Consider the following 16,146-nt stretch of genomic DNA (forward strand, 5'->3'; position numbering starts at 1 on the left):
GGCCCGACTTCATAGTGCTTTTTTTTAATATAAAGTCCTTCAGCATCCAAGATAAGAACTAGAACTCTAGGGGCGCCTGGGTGGTTCAGTCGGTCGCACATCTGACTTCAGCTCAGGTCACGATCTCACGGCTCATGAGTTCGAACCTCGAGTCTTGACAGCTCAGAGCCTGGAACCTGCTTCAGATTCTGTGTCTCCCTTTCTCTCTCTCTCTCTCTCTCTCTCTCTCTCTCTCTCTGCCCTTCCCCACTTGTGCTCTGTCTCTGTCTCTCTCAAAACTAAACAAACATTAAAAAAAAACTAAAAAAAAAAAAAAAAGATAAGAACTAGAGCTCCAAATATCCTATCTGTCAGCCTGTCATTTTATGGCCAGGGATAACCTAGAGTGGCTGACAGGAGTGAAGCCAAACCAGGGACATTCTCACACTGCCAGGCTCAGGCCGCTGCCACAGCTATAGCAGGCACATGGTGGGGCTCCATTTCCTCATGTAACACAGAGAGGCAGCTATCACGTCCTCTGCATGTGACAAGGGAGCTGTGCTCTAAAGCAGCAGCAATGTGCAAACCCAAGCTGTGCCCCAGCTTAGGAGCCAACATGACAAGGCAATGCTCCCACAGTCTAGAGAGAATAGATCCGAGGTTCTAAAATACATCCCGCACATAGATGCCACCGCTCCTGAAATGTCAACATTAAAAATCTATTTCTCATGGATAAAACATCAATTTTAGCATCTTTTAAAATATGCAGCCACACCTAAGAGGAGTAGAGTACCAAGATATTGATCACTAACACTTCAGTGTGAATTCGCCCATGAATTCACTATCTTCCTTATTGCCAACTGTTTCTAGAGAGAGGAGATCACTAGGCATCTCCTCGCGTCTTTAAGACACAGTTAAAGGCAGAGAGCAAAAAGAACTAACTTACAGGGGATGTAGGATTTACCACGGAGGAACTCGGCCAGCCTCCCAATTTTACCCAGGGTCACCTCTAAAAGGGCTACCCTTGCAATGACCTGGTAAGAACCCAGCCCTAGTAATATTTGGCATTTGTTTCTTCTTATCATTAAAACTAATAAATTAATATAATAAGAACATCCATAAGAATTCCAGTGCCAGTGTTTTAGTGTTGCCGGTGTACATTTAAAGAGGATAGAACCTTAGTATAATTTAGTCCTACAGAGGTGGCATAACTCTTAAAAAAAGAAGTCACATAATGACTACAGCACATCCAGATGTGGTCTAATGTGCATGGCCTTACTCCCATGTAACTTAGCGTAGAAAGATAGTTCAACACATGGAGAACCTCACCCACTTCCTACTCTGTCACTTCTCTCATGCCTGGGTTTGTCTATACCGTGGTTTTGGCCATGTTCCATGTGCTATGAGAATGTTCTAGCAACAGTGGTCTGTGATATCACATTCTATTTTATTTGCACTCTCAGTGGACTCATTTTTCTCACAAACCCCCTATGTACAAGATACCAAGCAAAACAAAAAGGTCTGTGAGCAGATCAAACGAATCTGGACTGCTTTTTCATGTCCAAGTATTACACATCTCTGCTAATTTCCATATTGGAGCAAAACATCTGATAAGATGCAACAACTGAGACAACAGAAAAATTAAACATTAACATTAAAACAATTCGCCCACACGAATAAGAACAGTCAGCTGAGAGGAGAGAAAACCAATTTTCAAAGGCGTCACCAATTTGCAAAATGCCAACATCAAATGGACAAACCACTAAGCCACATGCTTAAAAACGTTCACAAAGATTTTGGTAATGGTGGCGTAGTTTTTAATTGGCTAACCCTCCCACCGAAAAGAATTAAAGCCTCTATAAAATATATCTTAAAACAATTAGTTACAAACACTGGAGAGCAACCAAAAAAGGACAGAAATTGGAGGGAATCTGACACGTGAAAGAAGGGAGTTGCACTGGTCAAGATCCATTATTTATGGGCCATCTCCCAAGATTATTCCGCCGGCTGCAAAGGGTCAAATCAACAGAATTCAAACAGAAAGCTAGGGTTTCATCGGCTTGAGGAGTAAAATGACAAGATTCAGAAACAGATGAATGGAAACTGAGCAGAGAACACCTGAAAAGAAGGCCACAGAGACAAGAATCCCCAAATCTATTAACTCCTCCAATCTGTGCATGTGCATGGGAGATTCGAAAAGGTCCACAAAAAGCAAGAACTAGAAGGCTGAAAGAAAGGAGATGAGATTTCTGTTTCTCACTGTGGGACAGTGAGTCTGAAGCCCAAGTCCCATAAAGTTAAAGGGACTTAAAACACCTTGGGCTTTCTACTGAAACCCCAACTTGATTACACCTTATGAGTGAAAACTATGTCCCAGGACTATGGAATTTGTCCAAGAACTAAGGCGGAAGGGTTAAAAAAAAAAAAAATCCCACTCTCAAAAGCCTTCACAAGGCTTTTAAGGTGATAACCAGTATTTTAGCTGCCTGCTAGAAAATAAAGAACAGAAGAGAAAAACCATAAGAAAAAGCCCTTGCTAAAATTTAAGTTACTCTTGATTTAAAAGAAAAAGAAGAAAAAAACAAACCGATCAGAAAACTAGGACTTGAAAGAACTTCCTCAATTGTGATGAAAAGTATTTACAAACTGCATACACCTAACATTATACTTAGTAGGGAAAGACTAAATTCCTTCTTTCTAAAATTAGTTATGAGACAAGGAGGTCTGTCCTAGAGGCCTCCAGGCACAATAAGACATGAAACGGAAATAAAAGCCATAAGTATTAGGAAAGAAAAAGAAAACTGCCTTTATTCATAGACAACATGATTATTTACAGAGAAAATCCTAAGATATCTCCCCCCCCCCCAAAAAAAAAATACTCTAGTAGAAGTAATAATGGAATGTTTTTTAAGGTCATAGGATGCAAAGTCAAGGAACAAACAAAAAAATTCATTTCTATATACTGCTAACAATTTCAAATTAAAACTTCTAAATACCATTTATAACAGCATCAAGAGTTTAAAATACTTAGGAATACATTTTTAAAAATGTACAAGATCTATTGAAAATTATATAGAAATGTTAATACTGGTATAGATGAGAAACATTAAAAGCCATTGGTAAATGGAGAAATATACCATGTTTATGGATTTTAGATGTTCACAATTGTTCAGATGTCAGTTCTCCTCAAAGTGACCTATAGATTCAATACAACTTAATTTGAAATCCAACAGGCTTTTGTGTGGAAATTGATAAGCTGACTCTAACACTGACATCAAAATTTTAAATACTGTGGGGCACCTGGGTGGCTCAGTCAGTTAAGCATCTGACTTCGGCTCAGGTCATGATCTCATGGTTCATGAGTTCAAGCCCCATGTCGGGCTCCGTGCTGACAGCTCAGAGCCTGGAGCCTGCTTCGGATTCTGTCTCCCTTTCTCTCTCTGCCCTGCCCCTGGTCACGCTTTGTCTCTCTGTCTCAAAAATAAATAAACATTAAAAAAAAATTTTTTTTTAATTTTAAATACTGAGAACAACTAAAATAACCTTCAAACAAACAATCAAAAAAGAACACATTTGGAAGACTCACACTATTTAACCTTAAGACTTACTATAAAGCAATAGCAATAAACATGGCGTGGTCCTGGCATAAAGACAGAAAAAATAGATCAATGGAACAAAATAGAAAATCCTTAAATAGATCCACAGTGGGGACAATTGATTGGTGACAAAGGTTCCAAGGTGATCCAATGGAAAAATGAAAGTCTTCAACAAATAGTAGGTAGTATAACAACTGGATTAGAGAATGGAGAAAAGAAAGGTCAACCCTTCACACACAAATATTAAGAAGGAACAAAAACTTAAATATAACATAACACAGACCTAAACATAAAAGCTAAGCCTAAAAGCTTCTAACAGAGGGGCGCCTGGGTGGCGCAGTCGGTTAAGCGTCCGACTTCAGCTCAGGTCACGATCTCGCGGTCCGTGGGTTCGAGCCCCTCGTCAGGCTCTGGGCTGACGGCTCAGAGCCTGGAGCCTGTTTCCGATTCTGTGTCTCCCTCTCTCTCTGCCCCTCCCCCGTTCATGCTCTGTCTCTCTCTGTCCCAAAAATAAATAAACGTTAAAAAAAATAAATTAATTAAAAAAAAAATAAAAGCTTCTAAAAGAAAATGGGAGAATATTTTTGTGACACTACGACAGATTTTTTAAGGAGGATACAAAATATATAAAACTATGAAAGAAGAGATTGATAAATTGGACTTCAGAGAAAATTTTTTTAAACATTTATTTTTTGAGAGAGAGAGAAAGAGTACACACAGGGGAGAAGCAAAAGGAGAGGGAGAATCTTATTCAGGTTCCACACTAGCCCTGAGCCTGATGCAGGGCTTGATCTCGTAACTGTGAGATCTTGAGCCAAAATCAAGAGTTGGATGCATAACCAACTGAGCCACCAAGGTGTCCCTGGACTTCAGAAAAATTTAAAACTTCAGCTCAAGTGTTAAGAAGGTGAAAAGGCAAGCCACACCCTTGGAGAAACTATTCACAATACAAATTTCTCACAAAGGATGCTTATCTAGAAACACAAACAACTCGTATAAATCAATAATAAAAAGACAAACTCAGTTTCAGAAAACAAAAGACTTCATGCACTTAAGAAGAAAATGACCAATCAGCCCATGAAAAAGTATTCAACATCAGGGAAATGCAAATTAAAACCACAAGATATTATTTTATACCCACTAGAATCTCTAAAATTAAAGAGGATAAACATACCAAGTATTGGCGAGGATATGGGATAATTGGAATGTTCGATACATTGCCCGTGGGAACACAAAAATATGACCACTTTAGATAAACATTTGAGAGTTTCTTAAAAAAATTTTAATGTTTATTTATTTTTGAAAGAGAGAGAGCGCCCATGCGGGCACGTGTGCACAGGAGTGGGGGAGAGGCAGAAAGAGAGAGGGAGAACTCACACACCGCGAGATCATGACCTGAGCCCAAGTCAGATGCTTAACGGACTGAGACACTCAGGCACCCCATACATTTAAGAGTTTCTTATAAAGTCGAACATGTATCTCCTTTATTATCCAGCAATTCCATCACTGCATATCTACCCAAAAGAAATGAAAGTGTACATCAACAAAAATGTATGTATAAGAATGGGCATAACAGCATTATTCCTAATAACCAAAAATAGGGAAGACTCCAAATGTCCATCAAGAAGAGAATGGGTAAACACGTTCTACTACGTTTATATAATGGAATACTCAGCAATAGAAAGGAATAGGATGCTGACGCACACAATGACCTGAGTGGATCTCAAAGAAATTATGCTCTGCGCAAGAAATCAGACACAAAAGAGAACATACTATGTAGTTCCATTTACATAAGCTTCGAGAATAGAAAAAACTACGGTGAGAAAACAAAACAAAACATCCCATTTATTGCCCCGGGAGGCTGACTGGGAAAGGGCAGAAAGGGAACTTTCAGAGCGGTGGAAATGTTCTTTATTTTGGATTGGGGTGTTGTTTACATGGTTGTGTGCATTTGCCAAAGCTCAAATTCTTCACTTATGATCTGTGCATTTCACTATATGTAAATTTTACCTCATTTATTTTTTAAAAAATTAGGGATGGGAAGTGGAAGAGGAATAGAATCCTTTAAAGGAGAATGAGACAAAGATTATAAGAAAGGGAACATGATCCTTAAATTTTTAACACATTCAGGGGCAAACTAAAAGGTTGGCCCCAAGGCAAAAATCTGAAGCACAATTTAATAGGCATGAACGAAAAGAGGCAAGAACCAATTCGGCTAAAATGATGATGAAGAAAATAAAACTCAGTGCATATGTTAAATCACGAGATTGTCAGATTTAGCAAATGTATTGAATCTGGCAACCCAAAGCAATAGATCCTTAGAAACAAAACACCAGCCCGCCCAACATAAAACAATTTTCTAAAGCATCTTCTACAAAATGCTCTTTTTATAATTTCCATGTTAGAAATTCTTACTGAGTATGAACTAACTTATACCAGGAACAGCCAAAACTTATCCTTACCTTCAGTGAAGCTCCCTGTTAGGGTTATTACCACAAATACTTTCCCTTCTGGCTCCAGATCCACCTAGAAAGAGAAAAGAATTGTGTGTCATATTCTAATTGTAAAGTATTTTTTGAGGGCCTCAAATAATTCTTTACAAAGAGGTCTATATTGTGCAAATCACAGCCATAAATCAGACCTCAGCAGTCTTTCATTCAACAGTAGGGGAATAAGAAACCAGTGCACAAGAAACTACAAAGATAAAAAAGCAAATCTAAGAGAAACAGTTCTTTCAATAAGTTTTCCTGGTCTTGAAATTTATTCTCTTCCATTTTGGCTCCTTGTGATATTATTGAGAAGTACGCAAAAACTTGGTCACTGTTTCTGAGACATTCCTAGCTGACGTCAGGGCAACATTTTATTAACCCACATGGCGGGTGTATGAAATAGAGAAACAATGGCAACATACAAGGTAATGAACAAATGTGGCATAGTCAGTTGCAACCTTTCCTTTTAGGAAGTAAAAAGTAGGAGAATACTGACTCCATCTCTACCATTTTCTCTAAGTGTAGTTCATCTTCAGGAAGCACCAGGGAAGGCAATTCAGGAGCTTTGCATGCACTGCTCTTGCTCATTCCCGGAGCGTCAACATCCTTTAAAGCTCTTAATCTATGCTCTGAGATATCAAGACATCTGCTCTGCAAACGAGGCAGCTTGCAGTCTCCCAGCTAGGTCTCATCCTCCACACACACTCGGGTTCCCAAAGACCCTCATGCAGCATGCCTCTGGATTTGGGCAGCGCCCTCTAGATCTGCTCTGATCACACTCAGTCCAGGTAGACAGGCTCTGCCCTCTCCGTGCTGCGTGCTAACCTTGAACTCCCCAAGAACACCTCTGGGCCTTGGACTGTGAGGTTCTTCTGGCCCCCAATATGTGAATTTACAGCTGTCAAAATCTTGTCAGATTCAGCCATGGCTCCATTTCTGCCTTTCACTTTTCATCTGAGAGAGAGAGGTCCAAAGAAGCTGAGTACAGATACAGCTGGCCATTTTTGGTAGAATATTACATTTAAAGAAGCTGCAAATCGTATGGTATCGTGTCCAAACTAGGCAAGGACATGGCCTCCAGCCTGACTGCCCCAGCTGGTTCAGGTCTCTGGGCAAGGTCTTTAACCACCCCAAGCTTCGCTGTTCTCATTCAAAAGTCAGTGACATCACTATTCAGCATTTCTGGCATGGCTTCCACCAGATGAGCTCAAAGAGCCTTGACAGTGCTATTTACTGTTTTTACTGTACCCATTGGTGACAAAGACTGGTGGAAAAAATGCATTGACCTTACATATTTTTTTAATACCACGCTCCAATTCCATACTTTTTCAAAATAAAAGATGCCTGTTTTGCTCTGACTCAGAAAGTGTCACCTGTACAACAGCCTATTCTTATAAACCCCCCATTCTTCTGCACAAAATCTGCTGTCACGGTGTTACCACACATCACCCCAGTGTTCAAACCGGCTACTTACCTCATGACTACCGCTTAGTTAACAATAACCCCTTAACTATCTTAATACCACTTGTGAACCTTTATGGAACAGTTCTGAAAATAGAGCTCTCTGGAGAGATGACTAAACAGGATGTCAGTCTCTAATTGTCTCCACTCTCTGCCTTGACTTGTTTCAAGTCAAAAATATGTTATTTTTACAAGCCACTCCCTCATCTTCAATATAAAGGCCTGGCAGAAAGCACAGGCATGCACACACATTCAACTCACAATATAAACTGCTGCTGGCATAGAAGGAGCTGCTGCCAGCCTCCAGACAGACAGACAGACTGCCGGGGCCGCCTCCGAGATCCTGCGGTCCACGGCCAGCCCGTAAACTCCCTGCAACACTGCCCTGCGGGCCCACAAAGAAGGCCACTCCACCCCCACGGGCCCAGAGCTGCTCTGACAGCCGGAGGTGCCACCACACGGAATCAGGAGCCCTCACAAATAAACCGGGTTTGCTTCCTCGTTTTACTTTTGACCACTGCCACCGTCACCATGGAAAAGCCAGCCTCAAACACCAGCGTCAAGCCTAGCCCAGCTAAGACCCCTGACCTTAGAAGAGGGCTTTACAAACTACTGGTCCACCATCAGTCTGACAGGAAAACAATGGCGTGGGTTGCACACAACAGGGATTCTGCAACAGAAGATACGCGCATGTCACACAGTAAGGAAAAGTGCTATGCTGTGAAACTGCTGTTTGCGGTTTCATACGCATGTTTAAGAGTATACTGGGTTTTGGTGTAAAAATGTATCTCTCTCCAAAAGCAGAAGTGTTTCCACCATTAGTTTCCATGCATTGATACTAGTCTTTCCTCTACAGCTACGGTGGCTGTTTTCTCTCCAGGCAGAACATCCATTCCAGCCTCCAGGAACAGCACTTCCGCTTGATTTGAGAACTATCCCTCCCTTATGGTGGTCCAGATGGTACAGCTGGGATTCTACTCCTAGTTCCAGATTGGACATGTGACCCAGGCCTCGCCAGTCAAGGCACTGAATTCTTCCAGCCACGATGGCTGGCCTGGAGCTGACCCTATAACCAATCATCTGAGTAATCACTATTCCCTACCCACAGTAACTGGCTCAGGTGTGGGCACAAAATCTAACTGGATCCAATCAGGAATCCTGGATCTATAAGGAAGAGACAAGATCTCACTTCTGCTGAGCTTTAATCTAGAAGGACATAAACTTGGGAGTGTCCGGCACCCTTCCTGTCACCACATTGGGCTAAAGAGGGAAGCCAGTTACAAAGAGAAAGCCGACAGACAGAAAGAGACCAGGTCTTATTGTCATTTACATCCTTAGATCAAGCAAGGCTTGATTCTTCTGGACTTTTCAGTTATCTGAGCCTGTAAATTCCTTTTGCTTTGGCCAGTTTGAGTAGGGTGTCCTATCATCTGTACCCAAAAGATTATCCAAATTGGCAGCCAAAGAAAGTTAGTCAACTATTTAAAAACAGTTATCGCCTCCCCTCTATACCTTCAAACATCCATTTTACCCCTACAGTCTGATCCTCTGCCTCCTTTTGGCATCGAAACAGCTTCTGCAACCAATGACAAATACAAAATACAAAAAAAAAAAAAAAAAAAAAAACCACTGTCAAATACAAAGATATGTGTTTTCATGTCCATTGATTTCTGCAGCTCTGATCCTCTTGACAGCTTCCTTCTTTATGATTTCCTTGCTCCTTATTTCCAGGGCACCCACTTTCCTCATCTTCTCACTGTTCTCTTTCTCTCTCAGACTCCTTTCCAACATATCTCTCTTGTGCGCACGTGCGCGCGCGCACACACGCTTCTTTCCAGCACCTCTTTCTCTCTCTCGGGTTGCCTTTAAACCATGTTAAGCCCTCTGTTTCTTCCTCTGTGTTTCTTCCTCTGAGCCTGCTTCGGATTCTGTTTCCCTCTCTCTCTGCCCCTCCCCCATTCACATTCAGTCTCCATCAGAAATTATAAAAATTAAAAAATTAAAAAACAACTCAAAACTCATCCTTATAGGAAGACCTTCCCAGACCTTTTATTTTTTTCCCTTTGAGAGAGAGAATGTGCATTCACGTGCACGAGTGGAGGAGGGGCAGACAGAGAGGGAGGGAGAATCTTAAGCAGGCTTAATGCCCAGTGCAGAGCCTGATGCAGGGATCAATCTCACAACCATGAGATCATGACCTGAGCTGAAATCAAGAGTCAGATGCTTAACCAACTAAGCCACCCAGGTGCCCCAATTTTCCCAGACCTCTTCAAGCAGTTGGACAACTTTGCACCATTCTAGACACCATTGCTAGAACCCACATCATGCTGCAGTCATTATGCCCTGTCCCTTAGAATCTACCTTGAACATAAGAGGACTGAAACATTCGTGGAACTAATGAGTAAATAAGTTAACACAAGGTGAATATCCCAAGCTCCTTCAGTAGCTTCCTACAAGGCATGATTTTCTCCTCCTTCCACATTCAGATCAGTTTCCTCCAGATATGCTTTAATTTCTCCATATACCCTTAAAAAGAGAACATCGGCCTGTAGGTATGACTGGGTCCTTACAGAGGAGAGCAAAATAACATCAACCTTGATCTTGTCAGTGACACTGTCCATGGCTGATGCAGCTACAGACTGCATGAGCACTATGAGAAGCCCTAGTGAGCCAGGTTGAGTTTGCTATCAACTAAAACCTCTGCACCTCTTCTATGTGCCATCAGCCTCTGTTTCCCACATCCTGTGTAGTGGTTAGGCCCAAAATCCTAGGAGCTTCCTATTTTCTCCCTAGAACTACAGTTTGTTCTAGGCCCCAAGGTTTGCTACATCCCACATCCACTTGGTTCAAATAATTTTCCTTCTCAGCTTTATGGCCTCCAATGTCAGGCCATGGGTTAGCTATGTCATCATCTAAAGCACTGAGAGAATGTCCAACAGAAAAAGGCTGAAGCCAGAGTGTTAGGGAGGCTTCACATAGAAATGGATGCATTTAGCATTCTTTCTGTAACAGACATTCAGGGAGAAACAACTATACTAATACTTCTCTCCAATAGACCACTTCTGTGGGTCAGAAGGGCACTCCTGGGTGCTGTCAAAACTCAGAAAGCAATAGACTTTTCTTTTTGTTTAATTTACATCCAAGTTAGTTAGCATATAGTATAACAGTGATTTCAGGAGTAGATTCCTTAATGCCCATTTTAGCCCATCCCCCTTCCCACAAGCCCTCCAGTAACCCTCTGTTTGTTCTCCATATTTATGAGTCTCTTATGTTTTATCCCCCTCCCTATTTTTATATTTTTGCTTCCTTTCCCTTATGTTCATCTGTTTTGTATCTTAAAGTCCTCCTATGAGTGAAGTTATATGATTTGTCTTTCTCTAATTTCCCTTAGCATAAAACCCTCTAGTTCCATCCATGTAGTTGCAAACGGCAAGATTTCCTTCTTTTTGATTGCTGAGTAATACTCCATCATATATATATATATATATATATATATATATATATATATATATACACACACACACACACCACATCTTCTTTATCCATTCACCCATAACAATGGACTTTTTAAAAATGACATAATGCACAAATAGTATTAATTCAACAAATGGCGCTGTAACCAATGGATGTCTATATGCAAAATAGTGAACTTCAACTCTTACATTGTAAATTACACAAAAATTAACTCAAAATGGATCACAGACCCAAAGAAAAACCTAAAAGTTTAATACTTCAAGAAAAATACACAAGGGAAAGTTGGGAGGATCCTGGGTTAGACAAATTTTTCTAGATATGAAACCAAAAGCACAATCCATGGAAGAAAAAAATGACAAATTGGACTTCATCAAAATTAAAGTTTCTCTCTTTGAAAGACCTGCTCAAGAGTATGAAATATGAATCACAGATTAGGAGAAAATAGTTGAAAATAGTATAAAACAGATTAGGAGTAAATCCTATATCTGATAAAGTATTTGTATCCAGAATGGAGGACTTACAAAATTCACTAATAAAACGAACAATCTAACTTTTCAAAGATGGGTTTCATCACTTCATGTTTCACTGAAGAAGATATACAGATGGCAGATAGGTACATAAACAAGTTCAACATCATTACTCATTAGAGAAATGCAAATTAAAACCACAATGCAATAACAATATATACCTCTTAAGATGGCTAACATTGAAAAGTCCAACCATACTGTTTGCACAAATACAGAATAACTGGAATTCTCACACACTATTGATGTGACTGTACAATGGCACCATTACTCTGGAAACAGTTTGACATTTTCTTAAAAAGTTACACAACACACACACCTCCCATTTGATCCGGCCATTCCGCTCCAGGTATATACCCAAGATTAAAGACAGCATATGTCCATACAAAGACATGCACACAAATGCTCACAGGAGTTTTTAAAATGTGGTATAGCCATATACTGGAATAGCATTCAATAATAAAAAGAATGAACTGTTGATGCATGCAACAGCATGGAAGAATACTGAATGAAAGAAACCAAACAAAAAAAGAGTACATTCTGTCTAGAAAAGGCAAACTAATCTATAGTGACAGAAAAGTGATCAGGGGTTGCCTGGGGGCAAGGGTAAGGAAAATAGGACAAGTGATAGGGAAGGATTACCATGGGGCATGAGAGTACCAACACAATTAAATGGAAAAAGAATATTCTTTTTAACTAATGGTGCTAGGACAACTGGATATCCACATGCCAAGGAATGAAGGTGGCCTGTACCTTATACCATATGTAAACATGAACTCAACGTGGATCAGAGACCCAATGACAGAGCTAAAACTATAAAATTCTTAGAAGAAAGCATAGGAGTAAGTTTTCCTGACCTTGGGTTAGACAATGGTTTCTTAGGTAGGACATCCAAGTGCAAGATATGACATCAAGTACAAGAATATGTACAAGCGACAAAAAAAAAAAAGTGATAAGTTGGACTGCATCAAAGTTAAAAACTTTTAAGGTGGAAAACAAAGAGTCTATACCTCACCACCCAGATACCCTTTCCCAAGGGCCGCTCTCATCAACTTTCCCCTTCGAAGCCTCAGCTGGCTTCCCAGTGCCTTCAGAATAAAACTCAAGCCGCTCCACCTGGCTCTCTGGGCTACCTGGGTTCCCTTTCACTGCCTCCACATTAATTTATCCAAACCTCTTTTTCAAGCTTCCATTCTTTAAACCTGCTCATCCAGTCAGGCCTGTCTCCTCACCATGGCTTAGCCGTTCCTTTGCTCATGCTGTCATCTCTGCTTGGAAAGTCTCTCTTCACCTAGCCACTCATTCAAACCTTTACTGAATTATTCCTAGGGCTGGGATTATCTCCAGGTGTTCAGGATTTCCCAAAGTAGCTCCCTAGGGCTACAGGTGGGCTATGGAACCCAGTGTACCTGGTGAAAATGAACCAGCCATAGGAGCTGAAGGAAAGAACTTTTCCCAGGAAGATCTTGACATGAGCATTGATCCCTCTAGTCTCAAAATTCCTATCTTGAGTATTATCTGAATACTTACCTATGCCCTTGAACAATTAGATAAAATTTCATATACTTATATCTTGTCACTTGCAGTAAGTCTGTAAGCTCCACTCCAGCAGGATCTGACATTTTTATGTTCCCCAAAGGGCCTAGCAAAGTTCCTTGAACCAAATAAACACTCAACAAATATCTGTTGATTTAGTCTAATGAGTTGAATTGGAAGTTGCATTTGATCACCTCAATTTCATCACCTATAAAATGGGAATAATATCCCCACATGCTATAATAAACATGAGAGAGCACTTCACAAAATATAAAAGCACGCCAAAATGACACCAAGGCATACCAGTAGCGTGTGGAGTTCATGGGCCCACGGCCTAGGCATCCTGCTCTGTTTGCTTGATGTTCCCACTAGATCTCTAGGATCCCCTCCCTCCCCTCTACACCCCTACCCTGTGTTTGCCTTCCCTTGGCATCACTTGGCAGAAGCTGAACAAGTCACTTACATCCCGACTCTGTCTCCTTGGTCATGAAATGAGAGGACTGTCTAAAAACCTTTCTAGCTCTGATGTTGCATGATTCTAAACAGGCTTAGATAAAAGCCTACACACAGGACTCAACGGAAACACTCATTTAATTAACTGGTAATAATTTACAACCATTTCCCTTCACAAAAGGCATTAGAATTGATCATAGACAGGAACCTTCTGTCTACTTAATATTCATCTTGTCCTGGGATAAGCAGAGGGATCTAGCATATTAAAAGAAAAAAAAAAAAACAATCCTTTATTTGGGCAAAAGTAGAAGTTCACCTAGACTCTGGGCCTTGAGCCAAACATCTGTGAGATTCAGATTTTTGGCTTGGTGACTTGTTTCTATAACTTTTCTAAGTCCTGCTCTCTAGCGATAAGTAACCACCTAAAACCGTGATAAAGTATTTCACAATTCTCTTTCAGCTGAAACTATCAGGCTTAAGAATGAAAGTTCATATCTCCAACAAGGAAATGTACAGCTGTGTTCTTTAATAATACAAGTAACAGCTACTATGTCTTGAGTTTATCAATATGTAGGAGCTAAGTGTCTGACCTACATTGTTTCTCACCTTCACCACCTGCAAGTATCACCACCACCACTATACGGACGGGAAAAATGGAGGCTCAGAGAGGTAATGGAATTGACCAAGGTCACCAGCAGTGAAGGCCAAGACAAGACCCAGATTCAATGAAGATCACATACTGGTTCCATAGCAGCCTGTCTCAAGGTTGCAATGTGTGACGGCATCTGTCTATGGGTTACCGCAGGCTTACCCCTTGCCTTTTGCTCCCCTGATGCCAGCTTGCCTGTGTTTCTGGCATGGTAGATCATCACATCACCTGTCTCCTTTGGGAACTCACGCAAGACTCATGCCATCAGCACCTGAGGATGCTCCCTGTCAAATGCCAGTTTTCCTCAGTGTTCCAGGCTCGCCTCCTCACTGCCAAGGCCAGTGGTAGTGGCACCAGCCTGACGGTGTCACTAGATGGCTCCCCATGGGGGGTACGAGGCAGGAGCTGCTAAGCATAGCAAATCTGTGCTGGAGCTGGTAAAAAGCAGTGGGCAGCTCAGGACCCATTAGTCATCTGCCTGGAGGACCCGAGTCAGTGTCATGTGCTGTAGACAGACAATGCATCCCCTCGCTGTGGGAAGGCATTTATAGCAAAAGGGGGTGAATGAGGCAAATCCCACAGCCCTGCTGATTTTCTATTTTCATCTAACAATCAGACAAGTTTTAGGAGTTAAAAACACACTAAGAGGTATCACAGATTAAAATTATCAGAAAAAGGTGGCAAAAACTGAACAGAAGAGTGAGGCTTATCAAATCTGACTCAAGTTGAAAGTGAAGGAAGATACTACCTCTATTTTAGTGATTATGTCCTCATCTCGCCAAGTCTGGGCCTTCCATTAGGGTCAGAAAAGGGGATGGGCATAGAGCCCCAGGCTGTGACCACAGCTCTGGTGGCAGGACATCTGGTGGACTAGCCTTTAAGTTTTGTTTGTTTGTTTGTTTGTTTGTTTTTCATATCTATGGTTCCAAGTCAGAAGTGATTTCTGAACTCCATTGAGCAAGTGAAGACGTTTCAATACTACTAAAGAATCTGTCTCTGAAATTCACACTTAAGGCTCATGATAACTCTTCACGAGCCCAGCTAAACATACCCACAAAACCATTATAAATTTAACTGACACTCCATTACCTCTATGTTCTAGCATAAACGACGTATCTCGGGCGAAGTTAAAATCTGGTGCATTAAAATTAATTTTTCAAAGTTTCTCTGCCCATAAGGAAAAATCAAGATTGATTGATTGAAGAGTCAAGATTGGATATCTCTGAGGAGAGGTTTTGTTTTCTCTGCCAAAAGTGGGCTAAGGACAGATAGAAATGGTCTTCTGGAGAAGTGCTGTGTCTTTCTGTCAGTCTTTGACTCCACTATCTAAGGGACTGAAAATGTAAATTAAATGAAGGTCGCCTTAGGCTCTTCAAAATGTTCCACTACGGTTCCTCCCCAGTTACATCCCAGGTAGTTTAATTCTGTGCTTACCTGATGCATCCTCTGTGAATGAGGACAGAGGCTGTGAAGGCCCCTGCCCGGGCCCCACTGCAGTCCAGAGAGGCTAGCGCTCCTAATGGACCAAAAGGGGCAGGCCAAGCCCTTCTGAAGAAGCCAAACACCCACCCTGGAAACCGGCAAAGGCTTCTCTGAATAGCACCCTCCAAAACCGAGGAGGCACCTTCCTTCTCCTCCAACAGGATGTCCCCGAGGACCTCACACCAAAGCAGATCCTGAAGTGAGAGAGAGAACCATAGTAATTGTGTTCCTTCACCATACCGCATATCCCCCATATCAAAGAACACTTTAAAGGAGCACTTTCTTCATGATCTCAACCCTTCTCTTTCCTGCTCCATAGACCCTTCCAGAAAGAGAACATACTCTCCACTTGCCAGGATGAGGCACTAGATGAAATGGACAGGTGGCTGTTTGACCCTGGCTACAGGAGACAAATGCTATCCATGCCCAACCTCCTACTCAGCAGCCTTCCAGCCTCCTTCCTTTTCCACAGCCTCTGTGGCTGTCTGGTAAGAGGTGTCAGT

At 41.4% G+C, this 16,146-nt stretch overlaps 1 protein-coding gene across 4 annotated transcripts in view; it reads right to left on the reverse strand.

The window, feature by feature from the left end:
- Positions 1 to 16,146, reverse strand: part of PRKCH (protein kinase C eta) — a 234,284-nt gene that overhangs the window by 159,001 nt on the left and 59,137 nt on the right. For all 4 annotated transcript variants that reach the window (XM_025918488.2, XM_086709599.1, XM_086709598.1 and 1 more), the window contains exon 2: positions 6,038 to 6,101. In XM_025918488.2, coding sequence (XP_025774273.1) covers positions 6,038 to 6,101 — 64 coding nt within the window. The remainder of the gene's footprint in view (positions 1 to 6,037; positions 6,102 to 16,146) is intronic.

Source organism: Puma concolor, chromosome B3 (assembly GCF_028749965.1).
Source record: "Puma concolor isolate L17-30 chromosome B3, mPumCon1.1.hap2, whole genome shotgun sequence".
Lineage (NCBI taxonomy): Eukaryota > Metazoa > Chordata > Mammalia > Carnivora > Felidae > Puma > Puma concolor.